The 15378-nt window shown below is 36.9% G+C and overlaps 1 protein-coding gene across 28 annotated transcripts in view; it reads right to left on the bottom strand.

The window, feature by feature from the left end:
• Positions 1 to 6137: 6137 nt before the first annotated feature.
• Positions 6138 to 15378, bottom strand: part of SRSF11 (serine and arginine rich splicing factor 11) — a 46291-nt gene continuing 37050 nt past the window's right edge. For 10 of the 28 annotated variants that reach the window (XM_005543043.5, XM_074004071.1, XM_045368951.3 and 7 more), the window contains 5 exons: positions 13364 to 13495; positions 11302 to 11391; positions 8127 to 8243; positions 7662 to 7800; positions 6138 to 7557 (listed from right to left, as the gene is read on the bottom strand). In XM_005543043.5, the coding sequence (XP_005543100.1) occupies positions 7360 to 7557; positions 7662 to 7800; positions 8127 to 8243; positions 11302 to 11391; positions 13364 to 13495 (676 nt within the window). In that variant the 3' untranslated portion in view covers positions 6138 to 7359. The remainder of the gene's footprint in view (positions 7558 to 7661; positions 7801 to 8126; positions 8244 to 11301; positions 11392 to 13363; positions 13496 to 15378) is intronic. The other 18 variants (XM_065520408.2, XM_074004072.1, XM_065520412.2 and 15 more) reach the window with 3 other exon arrangements.

A 15378-nucleotide genomic window follows, 5' to 3' on the forward strand; every position in this document is an offset into this window, starting at 1 on the left:
AACTTCTAAGAAAGGTACTTGTTAATCATTCTTGGTTTTCATCATGTTTTGTAGGTGAAAATGACTTTAACTAGCTTAGAGAAGAAACATTATCTGACATAAAACCAAAAAGATAAAACCCACCATTTACTTACCTGTACTTCCCATATATAGAGTTCTTGGTGACTAAAGAAGGATGACAGTGATTGGGATGTTCTAAATACAGTTGTGTGTCACTTAGTGATGGCCATATGTTCTGTGGAATGCAGCAGGTGATTTTGTCATTGTGAGAACCATATTGAGTGTACTTACACAAACCTAGGTGGTATAGCCGACCACTCACCTAGACTATACGATAAAGCCTATTGCTCTGAGGCCACAAGCCTGTTCAGCATATTATTGTACTGAGCACCGTGGGCAATTCTAACACAATTTGTGTATTACACAAATTATACTTACATAATAATATATTTGTGTATCTAGACATAGAAAAACTACAGTAAGAATATGATATAGAAAGATAAAAAATGGTATACTTGCATAGGGCATTTAGCATAAATGGAACTTGCAGGACTGGAAATTGCTCTAGGTGAGCCAGTGAGAGAGTAGTGAGTGAATGTGAAGGCCTAGGACATAACTGTACATTCCTGTGGACTTCATAAACACAGTTAAGCTATGCTAAATATATTTTTAACATTTCTTTTAATAATAAATTAACCTTAGCTTACTATAACTTGTTACTTTATAAGTTTTTAAATTTATTTATTTATTTATTATATATATTTTTGAGATGGACTCTTTCTCTGTCACCCAGGCTGGAGTGCAGTGGCGCAATCTCTGCTCACTGCAACCTCCACCTCCTGGGTTCAAGCAATTCTCCTGTCTTAGCCTCCCGAGTAGCTGGGACTACAGGCGCCTGTCACCAAGCCCGGCTAATTTTTGTATTTTTAGTAGAGACGGGTTTTCACCTTGTTGGTCAGGCTGGTCTGGAACTCCTGACCTCAGGTGATCCACCCGCCTTGGCCTCCCAAAGCGCTTTAAATTTTTTAACTGACTCTTGCAATAACACTTCGCTTAAAATACATGGTACAGCTATCCACAAATATTCTTTCTTCATATCCTTATTCTGCGAGCTTTTTTCTATTTAATAAAATTTTTACTTTTTAACTTTTTTTTTTTTTTTTGAGATGGAATCTCTGTCACTGGAGTGCAGTGGCACGATCTCGGCTCACTGCAACCTCCGCCTCCCTGGTTCCAGTGATTCTCCTGCCTCAGCCTCCCGACTAGCTGGGACTACAGGCACATGCCACCATGCCCAGCTAATTTTTTTTTTTTTTTTTTGAGACGGAGTCTCACGCTGTTGCCCAGGCTGGAGTGCAGTGGCGCGATCTCGGCTCACTGCAAGCTCCGCCTCCCGGGTTCCCGCCATTCTCCTGCCTCAGCCTCCTGAGTAGCTGGGACTACAGGCGCCCGCCACCGCGCCCGGCTAATTTTTTGTATTTTTAGTAGAGACGGGGTTTCACTGTGGTCTCGATCTCCTGACCTTGTGATCCGCCCGCCTCGGCCTCCCAAAGTGCTGGGATTACAGGCTTGAGCCACCGCGCCCGGCCTAATTTTTGTATTTTTAGTAGAGACGGGGTTTCACCATGTTGGCCAGGATGGTCTTGATCTCTTGATCTTGTGATCCACCCACCTCTGCCTCCCAGTGCTTGGATTACAGGCATGGGCCACCACACCTGGCCTTACTTTTTAGCCTTTTTTAAAAAAACTAAAACACACATTATGCTAGGCTTACACAGGGTCAGGATCATCAATGTCACTGTCTTCCGCCTTCACATCTTGTCCCACCAGAAGGTCTTAAGGGGCAATAACATGCATAGAGCTGTCATCTGCGGTGATGACAGTACCTCCTGAAATACCTTCTGCAGGACCTGCCTGGGATTGTTTTTCAGATAACTGTTTTTTTTTTTGGTAATAAGTAGAACACACATACTGCAAAAATAAATAGTAAATACATAAACCAGTAATAATTTATTACCAAGTATTATGTATGGTACATAATTGTATGTACTATACTTTTATACAACTGGCAGCAGAGTATGTTTGTGTACACCAGCATCACCAGAAACACATAATTCACTGGGCTAGGATGTTACAATGGCTACGATGTCACTAGGTGATAGGAATTTTTCAGCTCCATTATAATCTTATGAGACCGCGATCCTATATGCAGTCCATTGTTGACCAAAATGAGGCAACATTATGCAGTGCATGACTAATGAATATGGATAATGTAGGAGTTTTGGAGGGCTGAAGTGAAACAAATTTTGTAGCTTACACACATTGCTTATCTGCTGCTCCTTTGGGATGAGGCGGCAGTTGGGCCTGCAGTTGTTCCACTGTCCCCAGATCCTCCTTCAGCTTCTCAGACTCCTTGGCCAGCTATATTTTGCTCCATGATGAAGTGTCCTGGCTTTGGAAGGACATCCATGCCACCAAGGTCAGAAGCAGTGAGATCTGACCAGAGTTTCAGTCCATGTTTGTGGGTTCCAGCTTGTGCTTGTGGCTGGTTCCAGCTTATTCCTAGTGCCACCATCCCTCCCACAATCATTCACCTTTGCTTTCCAACTGCCTAAAATGAACTTCAACCTCCAGCATCAGATGCAAAGATGAAGCCTTACAAACTGCTTAACCAGGTCTCACCATTGTTGATGTCACCTCTCTGTTAAAAAGTGTATCTTCTAGTGGTTCTGCTTCTCTGAATCCTGACTGATGTATTAATTTTGTGGAAAGATAAATATGTTCTTAATCTACTTGATGCTTGTCTTCCAAAGCTTGGCATTTAAATGAACTTTTTTTTTTTTTTTTTTTTGAGATGGAGTCTCGCTCTGTTGCCCAGGCTGGAGTGCCTGCCTCCTGAGTTCAAGCAATTCTCCTGCCTCAGCCTCCCAAGTAGCTGGGATTACAGGTATGCACCACCACATCCAGCTAATTTTGTATTTTTAGTAGAGATGGTTTCATATTTTTATTAAGATGGTTTCACCACCATGTTGGCCAGGATGGTCTCGAACTCCTTACTTCAAGGAATCCACTCACCTCAGCCTCCCAAAGTGCTGGGATTGCAGGCGTGAGCCACCGCACCCAGCCCTAACTAGCTTTTTCTTAAAAAAGACATCATGGTACTAATTTTAGTGACAGTGCATTGCAAAAATAACCTTTAATAAATTGAGAAATCTGAGAATGATGTGAATGTGTCACTTCTATTATTTATGTAAGAACATTTTATTGGTCACCTAAAAATATTAGTCGTATCAGACTCTAAATTGCCTTAAGACTGATAAACATTGGTCGGGCACGGTGGCTCATGCCTGTAATCCCAGCACTTTGGGAGGCCGAGGTGGGCAGATCACAAGGTCAGGAGACGGAGACCATCCCGGTCAACATGGTGAAACCCTGTCTAGTAAAATTACAAAAATTAGCTGAGCATGGTGGCGCATGCCTGTAATCCCAGCTACTCAGGAGGCTGAGGCAGGGGAGTTGCTTGAACCGGGAGGCGGAGGTTTCAGTGAGCCAAGATTGCACCACTGCACTCTAGCCTGGCGACGACCATGACAGAATTAAACTCCGTCACTCACACACACACACATGACTGCTGACCATCTTCTATGATAAACCTTAAGTATATTCTAAGGAATATTCCCACTGATAAAAGAATTGTCATGGTACTCACCTGTTTGCTAACAATGTCTAAATAAATTTCACATATACTTTGACATAAAACGAAAATGAGAATAGAAACAAAACTGAGTAAAACAGGTTGAAATTTGAAATATCTACCACTCCAAAATTGTCTCATTGAGAAATTTAGAAAGGTATAAGTACTACTTCCGCTAATAAAACTTTAATAGACATTCTGAATGCTTTTAAAAGTACGAGTAACAATTCCATTACACCCATATTTAATTAAAATACAACTACATGTACTTGATTAGAAAAAATAGTTCAAGCAGCACAGGAATGAAATGCATTCGTTGGTTTTGAGGCAGACTGAGGGAAAAGAAATCTCAATTCCATTTGAAAAGATGTGTACCAATCTACAAACAGCATGCATGGATCCAACCCTTCATCTAGTGCCAAATTGAAAGTGATGAATTTTGCTAGAGATAAATTTGATGTATTGGTAATACTGTAATCTTTATGACATAAGCTGCACAATGCACACTCCAGAACCTGACTCAGTTTTAAGATGTAGCTCCAAGGTTAACAGTAATTTTTATCCTCTACCTCCTTTAATTCCTTTTCCCAAGTACCTATTTACATTTTTCTATCTTCCATGTATAGAATTACCACTAGGAAACTTACCTAAGATTCATCTTCATGAAAACATTAAGGGCAACACAGCCTTTTCAATAAAAGGTATGCAATTTATTTTGTGGTTTTAACATTATCCCCTGCACAAATTATTTATTACACAACTTTTAAGGGCCCCATAATCAAACAGCAGCTATCATTTAATGTCCCAGGCACCAAAGGCTACATTTTAAAAACTACTGTTTTACAGATACAGATGGGGTCTTGCTGTTACCCAAGCAGGAGTGCAGTGGCATGATCATAGTTCACTGCAGCCCCAACTCCTTGGGTTCAGAGTGATCCTCCTGCCTCAACCTCCACAGTGGCTAGAACTACAGGTGTGCATCACCACACCTGGCTATTTTTTTTTTTTTTTTTTTTTGTAGACAGGGTCTTGCTATGTTGCCTAGGCTGGTCCTGGGCTCAAGCGCTCCTGCCTTGGCCTCCCAAAGTGTTGGGATTACAGGCATGAGTCATAGTGCCCAGCCAACAACTTTTATATGCACTGGGAAGCCAAAAAAATTCATGACCTGCTTTATTGCAGTAGTCTGGAACGAAACCCACAATACCTCCGAGGTATGTCTGTACTTTACAAGGTAGCAATCACTTCCATTTTACCCGTAGGAAACTGAAGGTAAGGAACAGTTACCCCAGCTCTATGAAATAAAGACCAAATGCATGACTGGACTCTATCTTTCCATTTAAAAAAGCTCATTGTATAGCTACCACCTCTCATTTACTCCTAAAGAATTTAAGCAAATAAATAAGGACAAAACATTTTTTCTAACAAAAACCACTTTTATTTTTAAATCAATTTACTATCAAATACAGAACAGAACTCGGTGTGGAGGCAGTGTTTGATTTCAACTGGTTATCTGTTAAAAGGCTTATGTCCCAGTGCAACACTACCTTTGTGCAGAAAATGTTCACTGAAAATAAATATCCTAAGAATGGATAATCTTCACTGCAGCATCTTGTCAGTGGCACTACTTTTAAAAAAATGATTCCCTTTAGAAAAGCTAGTGTATTTGTATTCAGAGATTACAAGTGAGGGAGCAGACTGTAAATGTTATTAGGTTTACCATACGTGAAATTTGTTTTTGTCTTACAAAAATGGCCATGTCACATGGTTCACCTTTTATCTACTGAAGTTTAAAACAAATGTCATTTGTGTTCAACTTTGTTTTTTAAAAATGCAGTGATTAGGACCATTATTAGAACTTCTTTTACTCACTATAGACAAAATTCCTTTTGATAAAATCTTTAAAAAGTTACTACAAACCATAAAAACAATGCTGCTTTTCTATATGGCATTTCAGTTTTTAGGTTAAAAAAAAAATTCTATTTATACTCAAAACTTGGATAAAAGCTACAATTCCAAGTCTCATTTTCCCTTAACCCCATCCACCCAAACACTACTCATTTCATAAATGAATACACTATTTAGTACTGTACAGTAAATACATATCATTGACAGCTTCTATACTACTCCAGAAAAGGCAAATATCTATATTCACCAAAAATATAAATTTGCTAAATATAGGTGGGATTTGTTTATACTAAAGTTCATTGCTTTATCCAACCCCATTCTCACACAAAAAATAAGCAGTAAAATGATACTAAGCTAAGAAAAGGACTGTTTTGGATAGAAATTAAATCATTTTTGACAATTTTGATGGCAATTATCACTACAGTGATAGACTTCCTCTTTTTACTATACTGAAACATGTGGACAGAAAGGGAAATAATTTGTAAAATGAATGAGGTAAATGTCATACATTCAATAGTGTAAATAAATACAAATACGGTTTTACAGGAACATGAACATAAGTTTAAGGGTTTTATTATCAAAGTCTTGTAAAACAATTTCAGAAACTGTACATCAACATGGCACAGACTGTAGCCTACTTTTGTTTCTACTGCACAAAAGTGAAGCCTGACACTTCTGTAACTAAGAAAACAGTTGCCTAACTACTTTGCATATATAACATGAAATCACCGTGTGCATAAGATTACTACTGCAGTAACACAAATTTATTGGTTTTATACAACTTGAGATCAAATAAAGGTACATTATCAAGTAGATTTGTCTTATTTTAAAAGCATATGAAGGTCAACTTAAAATGCACTACCCCTTTTTTCCAACACAGAGCTTAAAACAAATTAATCAAAGAGTGGAAAATTAAAAATAAAGGCAAGAGATAAGTTTTTTTTTTTTTCCCTTTAAGATGGACTCAGGATAGGTAGATAGCTTTCACTGATGTAGATGTGGAATAAATTATTACTTCAGGAAAAAAATTCCCAAACATTGTATGAAAAAGTATACAACTCTACTTCAAAATATGCTATTTACTCACTGCCAAAGACAGTTTTATTTGAAATCTTGTTTCTGTATTTAAACCCTAATTAGCCACCAAAAAAGGTTAGTGCATAATAACCTTTCAAAGTTAAATAAAAGCCACAAAAATTTTGCCACAAGGCTTAAAGGATTATCTATTTCAAATGCTCATTTCCAGATGTAACTATAAGAATGTTAATTTCTCATGTCAACAAACAAGACCATAAGCAGATCCATCATGTTGGAGGATTTTAATGACATTTAGGATATTCTTGCCACAATAACATGCAATCAGTGCATTTCCTACATGGCCCTATTACGGTAATGAATCAAATTATAGAAATACTATAAGTGAACTTACTTAATAAAGGAGATCATACGACATAAACAATCCATGCCTGCTGTATGTAGATGCATGCAGCTTTTCATTTTTGTTATGAAGCAGCACCAGAATAGTAAAACTGCTTGGTTACTCAATCAGATTTCACCATGACAAGAATTGGTTACCTCGTACCATTTTCTAAAAGCTTTTTTGATGTAAATAACTAATATCAGTAACAGGAGCTTTATAACCATTTATAACTCAGAGCTGTATACATCTAGGTTTGAGATGAACAAATACAGCATTAAGAAATCACACAAAGGAATGACACTGATGCAGGTATACAGTTGGATTCCCACAGAGGCAATATTCAGTCACTCATATCCATGTCTTCTTCATGATGATCATCCCCATTCACTTTGGATTCTCTTAGTGAATCACCAGTTCCCTTTTCCACAGAACATTCCTTTGTTTTAGGGGAACCTGTTTCTATTGGTTTCTTCTCTTCCTTTTTCTCTTTCTCACTGTCATACCCCTGTTCTTCTTCATCATAATCCCGTGTAACCTGCTTTGCCAAGGAGAATAATACAAGTAAACTTCTCCAAAGAAAAATAACTTCTGAAAGTACCAACATCAACCCAAATATAAAAATAAATCAATTTGTAAACATACTTTTACATCTTTATCACTCTCTGATTTTCTTTCCCGGTCCTTTTCCTTATCTTTACTCTTCTTCTTCTTGCTTGTTGATCGTTCTCTTTCATCCCTACTTCTTTCTTTGTCTTTATCTTTCTTCTTCTCCTTTTTATGTCTAGAATGACAGTAAAACGTGCAGCAACAGGTTTAACTTGTTTAGATAAGCCTGACCCAACTTCACAGGATGTAAGTAGTACAGCAAAGATCCAACTTCAAAATCTTGGACCATCAAAGTACACAAGTAACAAAGGCTACAAAACTAACTTGGTTACAGGACTAAAGTGTTCAATCCTTCATGGTGTTTAAGTCACAAGTCAGAAAGAGAATACATTAAAATATTCTTAGGAACTGTAACTGCTGAAAAGAAAAACTACAGGACAGTTTTAAAAGGAAAAACCTCTGAAAAATACAAAAATATTTTTAAATGATTAACATTCTTACCTCCTAGGGGATGGTGAGCGAGACAATTTTCTTTTAGGAGACCGAGGCTTTTTAGGAGATCTTGTTCCACTCCTGCTCCTTCGTCGTCGTCTCTCTCTAGAACCACAAATGTGTAAACTAGGTTTTAAAATACAGTGTGATCTTAAAAATGCAGACACATCATAGATGGTTCTAACAATGAAAGATGCGGCCGGGTGTAGTGGCTCACGCCTGTAATCCCAGCACTTTGGCAGGCTGAGGTGAGGGGACTGCTTGAGCCCAGGAGTTCCAGACTAGCCTGGGCAACATGGTGAAACTGTCTCTATAAAAAATACAAAAAAATTAGCCAGGTGTGGTGGTGCATGCCTGAAGTCCCAGCTACTCAGGAGGCAGAGGTAGCAAGATCACTTGAGCCTGGGGAGGTTGAAGCTGGAGTGACTTGTGATAGGGCCACTGCACTCCAGCCTGGGCAAGAGAGAGAGAGACCCTGTCTCAAAAAACAAAAAACAAAAAAACAAAAAAAACCGATAAATGAAAGATTGTTTCACAATACTGGTATGAGCTAAACAATTAAATGAGTAATATAAACATCTGCAAACCATGTACCTTTCCCTTTACTACCCTCAAGAAAACTCCTAATTTCTAGCAATTCTTTTAACTGCTGACAAAATGTTAGAAACAGTAAGCTTAAGAAAAAACTGATTTAACAAAACTAATGTGAGAGGGGTGACGTGTGAAGTAAACTATTACTGAAGAAGTTAGTTTTTGGTTCAAACATTCAGTGTTCAAAGTAAGTACAGAATAATTCAATAATGTGATACAGAAGGTAGTTACTAATAAAATATCCCCATATTCACCTTTAAATCATTAGATGAAATTCAGAGAACTAGTTAGAGCAAAGGTAGAAACCCTATACTCTAGCAAAATTGCCCCCCCCCCAGTACCCCAACAACCCTGCTATCACCAATTACTTTGAAGATATACAGCCTTCCCCTCCTTTTTACTGTGACTTAAAAAAAAATTCTGTTCTTGATTCTCAAAAGTTATTAGACTTAAAAAAACCCTGTACTTAGTTGTCTAGTTTCCAAATGAAGCTTTTTTTCTACTTATATAGCCCTCTGTGATCCCTGTCCTGGAAACAATACACATAACTGAGTATTCACTTATCAAACATTGTCACGACTGTGTACCTTATACTTTTTGTTACTGTCTTGTGTAACTGAAACTCCAAATTCTCTAGATGGAAGAAATATTTTGTATTACATTTCCGTGTCCCTCAATAGACTGTAGCACGACTACAAACACAGTGGGTATTTAATAACTCACAGAAGATGCCTTAATTTAGAGCGACCCAATAATACAGCATGAGAAGGTACTTACATTATATAAAGCAACAGGTTTAAAAAACAAAAAACAAAAAACGCCTCAACAGTTTTTAAGGTAAGAAAATACATGTAGTACTTCCCATCTTTTCTATCTGTCACCTACCCCTCAGGCCTGATGTAGCATTTCCTTCTGTATTTATATTTGGTTTCGTTTTCATCCTTAAAAATTTAGTTTTTAAGAAAATTTTCATCACCCCAAAAACTTCTTAACCTTTAGCTATCACTCCAATCCTCCCTCTCTCCCCAGCAATCAGTAATCTACTTGGTATCTTTATGGATTTGCCTATTCTGGGCATTTCATATAAAAGGAATCACGCAATACATGGCCTTTTATGGATGTTTCCAAGTTTCATCCATACTGTAGCATGTATCAATCTTATTTATTGCTGAAAAATATTCAGCTATATAGATATACCATTTTGTTTATCCATTTGTTAATGATATTTGAGTTAACTTTTTGGCTATTATGAATAATGTCACAAACATTCACGTAAAAGTTTCTGTGTGAACATGTTTTCGTTTTTCCCCAAGAGTACAACTGGAGGATCAAAAACCTCTTATGTTTAACATTTTTAGGAAATGCCAGACTGCTTTCTAAAACACCTGTATCAGTCTATATTCATACTAGCAATGCACAGGGTTCCAATTTCCCCACATCCTAATCAACACTTACTGTCATCTGTCAGGCTCGGCTATCATCTGTCTTTAACCATCCTGGTGACTGTGACGTATCTCACTGTGGTCTGGGTGACTAATAATGTTGAACAGATTTTATGTACTTACTAGATATTTGCATATCTCCCTTGGAGAAATGGCTACAGATGCTTTGCCATTTTTAAATTGGGTTGCCTTTCTATTGCTGAGTTGTAAGAGTTCTTTATATATTCCATATTAAGTTCCTTATCAGATATATAATTTGCAAGTATTTTCTGTCTAGCACTTTAGGTTTTTACTTTCTTGATAGTATCCTTTGGAATACAAATATTTTAAATTTTGGTGAATTCCAAAAATTTGTCTTTTCTTCTGTTTCTTATGCTTTTGAAGTCATATCTAGGAAACCACCAAGCTCATGGTCTCAAAGATTCACTTCTGTTTTCTTCTGAAGGTTTTACAGTTTTGGCTCTTACATTTAGGTCTTTTATACATTTCAGTTAAATTTTTTATATGGCATGAACCTCCTAGTGAATTTAAGTAATGTTGATGAATAAAACAGGCACTGCAGCAAAACATGTGAATGAGATCTGAAAAATGGAATGAAATCTAGCCCTTATTAATATCATACAAATCCCAAATTAAGGATGAAAATGTGCTTTTCGTGCAGTTTGTGCAATTGAAAGTCTGCAACATTTCAGTTTTCACTGACAGCTTAAAGATAGAATTAGTCTAAGAATGACACAAACCAGAATCTGCATTACTTTCCCATTAATTCAACAATCATTAAAAGGGATAGAAAAATTATCAAGTACTAACATGCAGATGATAAATATAGCTAACTACAATAAACTTTCTTAATGGAACAATTTAGTATGATTTAGCCATTAAAACTTAAAACTATAAAGAGAAAAACTCACCTCTGTTGAATTCCATGTTACTTCAAATATACTCTAGACCACAAAATATTAAGTAAAAAGAAAAATAAACTACATTATTCTTCACAAATTGCCTTTTAAAAACTTCAATAACGGCAAAATGTAACTTTTTTCAACACTGAAATACTTATGTTCTGGAAAAGACTTCATATTCACAGCATACTGATACTGTTAGAAGCAAAGTTAAAAAATAATTGCCAAGAATTCACAATGCCACCTTACCTGCTTGCACTTCTAGAACGTCTGGCTGTGCTGTAACTTTTTGGTGGTGTTTTAGAACGTTTCTTTTCTTTGTCTTCTTTCTTTTTGTCTCTAACAAATGAACACAATTGATCAATGCATTAGAAGACTCAGCTGATGCCAATTTATATAGCACTACATACACAAGAATATAATCAGATCTAATCCCATTCTTAAAAGCATAAATGTTATTCTGACAGAAACTGTTTTAAAAATAATACTTCACATGGCATATCTGAAGTACAGTAACTTCTTTTAAAATCCTATCTTCCTAGGTTTTCTCCTGAGTAGACTAAAGTAGACGATGGGTGAGAAAATAACTAGGATGTTGGCTTGAAATGTCTGGTAAACACCAATAAGTTAACTGTCTCTAGTCTCCTCAAGACTCCTTTTTCTCTCAGCTTATTACCACTTCCCCAACCCACCTCTCCTATCAGGCCAAAACCCATAGAGCACTACCAAAATCATTCATCAACATCATGAATATTCTTCCAAGACACATATCCCCTGTCAACCTCTATCATGGATCAAACAAGCTTTTATCTTTTTCTGCTGCTATGTATTATGAACTATTCAGGGCTTATTAGAAAAATATCATTAACAGATTGTGACTATAGCCATAACTCAATTTTATTTTTTTACAGATTCCTATAAATTTTTACTCCTCACAATATTTTTTCCCCAAGATCATCATTCTCCCCAAGATGCTGAGCAAAGAGTAGATAAATGATATATATTTGTTGAATGAGAAGTCTCATAACCCCCCTCTTTATTCTCTAATTTTAGGAATCAAAGTATCCCTCTCTTACTGTTCTAAGCTAATGTTTCCACTCTATATTCTCTATTTCATTTTTTTCCCCTTCTTTGGTCATCCTCGGTTCCCTCTTCATTCAGTCTTTATCATTGTTCCCTCTTCATTCAAATCTTTATCATCTAACTCCTGGATTACTCGAACAGTCCCCTAGTAGGTTCCAGTCATGCTTCCCATAAACTGATTCTGTACTCTGTCATGAATCTTTTAAAGTACAAACCTGAAAATATTAATTCCCTGTTCACCATTTTCAACCCATTCCAGTTGCCTCCTGGATCAACGGCATAGTGTGAACAACAAAGCCTTCCATGATCTGTCTCATTATATTTTCCTGACCTCATTTTCTAGTCCTACTACACCAAAATACTGTTATTTCAAGAAACACCCTTCTCGACCTGAAAGCATGCCCCACGTTGAAATCTAGTCAAATCTTTCAGAATTTAATACTCGAGTCATTCTCAAACTTCTTCCAACATCAGCAAGTAGCAATCATCATTTAACAGTTCCTCTCTTGTAACTAAATCCATCACTCCTCTCCTAGCAATCAGAAAGTCCTTCAAGAAATGTTTAATTCCATTGTATAACTGTTCTATTGACCTTGTTTGATTCACTCTGTAGCACATAAGGGTTTAGCAAAGATAGTAAAGCTACCCCCACTCTTGTTCTCATCAGTTGAGTTTTATGCTTCCCAAGAGTAAGTTATGTTGTGTCCCCAGCTATATACTTAATGACATGATTTAACTAAATATATAAATGAACAAAATAATGCCAAATACAGTTGCTTCTAGAAAATTAAGATATTTTAGCAAGAGATAAAAAGCAGTTGCTAAAAAAACTAAGTGCTGTGAAACTGTATGCCTCACAACTATAAATGATTGGGGGCATACTAATTTAAAAGTGCTTGGCTCTACACAAAAAGACTGGTTTTTGAATGTATTTTTAGATGGAAACAAAACGTTACGGTGTTTCTTATGAAAGAAGGTAGCAGGACAGCTAACAATTCCTACTACTAAGAAATTTTACTTAGGCCCTCAGCTATAAGCTGAAGTTTCAGTTTATAATGAAGCACCAGAAAAACAAATGTCAGACTCCTAAACTCAAATATTGACAGTTTCTTCCCCTGTCTAGCCCTATTTCCTTGCCCCCCACCCCAACCACCTCTTTTGTTACTAAGTAGCACAGTAGTGGCGATATTGGGAACTCTAAAATTTGCTTTCTCACCCAATGCTATACCTTGTTTTTGATGTGCTCCTTGACCTTCTACCTCTCTCTCTGGAATGAGATCTTCTCCGTCTTGGGCTTTTGGATCGTCGCCGACTCCTAGACTTAGAATGTGACCGCCGTCTCGATCTGCTTCTTGACCGCCTAATAATGTAAAAGGAAGCCAATACATGCGTATAAATGTAAAAAGACTATAAATTTTGTGCTTAGTATCAGACAAAAGATTCAGACATATGGACTAAACAATTAAATGGGGGATAATTCCCTTCCAGTTGCTATTATTTAGCCCATAGAACAAACACCTTCAACACCTTAGGAATTAGTAATACCTTTTAACACTTGGAATTCCTCACCTTTTAATGATTTGCTCAACTTGTCAGATAGGTCCTTCTATGCCCACTGTACTTACAACTCCAAGGTTGAAACTACTACTAGATCATGAAGGAGAATAAAAATATGACTTATTTGCATCATCTTATACAATTATATAGCATTTTAGCATGTATTTCTTATTTGATTCCTCACTACTGCAGCTTAAACCTTATCATAAATCAAATACTTATATCATACTATATATAAACTATAAATTGGTCTCATTAGTCCATAAATGCCACTATTATTCCTATTTTATAAAGAGAAACCACTTACTGTGTTGCCATCTCCTATTTCAAATTTTTCTCTTAAACAAATTCCACTCCTTTAATCCACAATTTAAGAAACTCCAGGCAATGCAGACATTTTATAAATATATACAATTTGTATAAACTGCCTCTTTTACTCTCTTTTTTCCCTGACATATCTGTTTCTCTACTCCCCACACCGAGCCCCCATCCACTGTGTCCTGACCTGGCTCTTCTAGGACGTAAGAAGCACATTTAACCTTCAGATACTGTCATCCCCCCTACTGCATTAAAATACTCATTCTCCCCTTTTTTTTTTTAAGCGATGGGATTTTGCCATGTTGCCCAGGATGGTCTCGAACTCCTGGGGTCAAGCCACTAGCCCACCTTGGCCTCCCAGAGTTGGGATTCTAGGCATTAACCGCCACACCCAGCCCATTCTCTTCTATTTTAAAAATTAAGTTGTAGTCCTTTGCTTAGTCTTGATCACTTTTACTGACCATTCAACTTCTTTCTGTGCAACATTTCAAATATAGTCTAATTTTTCTGCCTACTTTTCAAGGTATGAGAGTATGGACATCTTAAAGACTTGTGTTAAACTCTCATTTATAAGCCAGGTAACTTAAGAGTATTATCTAACCTCTCTGACCTGGTTACTTCAGCAGTCAACATCTCCATCACCAAATGGTGGCAAAGATAGAGTTTAGCTCGGTGCCTTAGTGTAGGCACACACCAGTGACCCTTGAATAACATGAGCTTTAACGGCATGGGTCCACTTACACACTTTTTTTTTTTTTTTGCCACAACCAAATGTGGGTTAAAAACAGTATTCTAAGGATGAGGAACCCATGTATAGTAAGGACTGACTTTTCCTATAAGTGGATTCCAGAGGACTTGAGTATGCATGCATTCTGGTATAGGTGGATTTGTAACCAATCCCCTGCATATACGGAGGGACTGTACATTAAATATTGATGTCCTTCTTTCCTCTTACTGATGTGCTAATATAGCTTCTGTTGCCATAATTCCATAAAACAACTGCCTCAAAACCCATAGTAATGCCTCAATAAACTATTTGAGTTATTGAACTCAACTTTAATATTTTATTTTCAGCCACATTTGGAACTATTTACTAAACAATTCCTTGCAATAACATCTCCACATCCTAAGATGTTTTTATGTACTTAACTACCCTTCCATAGGCTCCACAAAGACATGGGAAGTAAGTCTTTTCATGACTGTATTCTTGAGCAACTATCACACTGCCTGATTTAAATAAAAGGCATCAATAATATACTTTGAATGAAACAGAGGCATATAAAATATCAGAATCATAACCTTAAGAGATTAAAGAGTTGTTTTTCAAGGGGAATGTACTACAGAGTCACTTTTCTACACCTACTAGTT

Source organism: Macaca fascicularis, chromosome 1, assembly GCF_037993035.2.
Source record: "Macaca fascicularis isolate 582-1 chromosome 1, T2T-MFA8v1.1".
Taxonomy (NCBI): domain Eukaryota; kingdom Metazoa; phylum Chordata; class Mammalia; order Primates; family Cercopithecidae; genus Macaca; species Macaca fascicularis.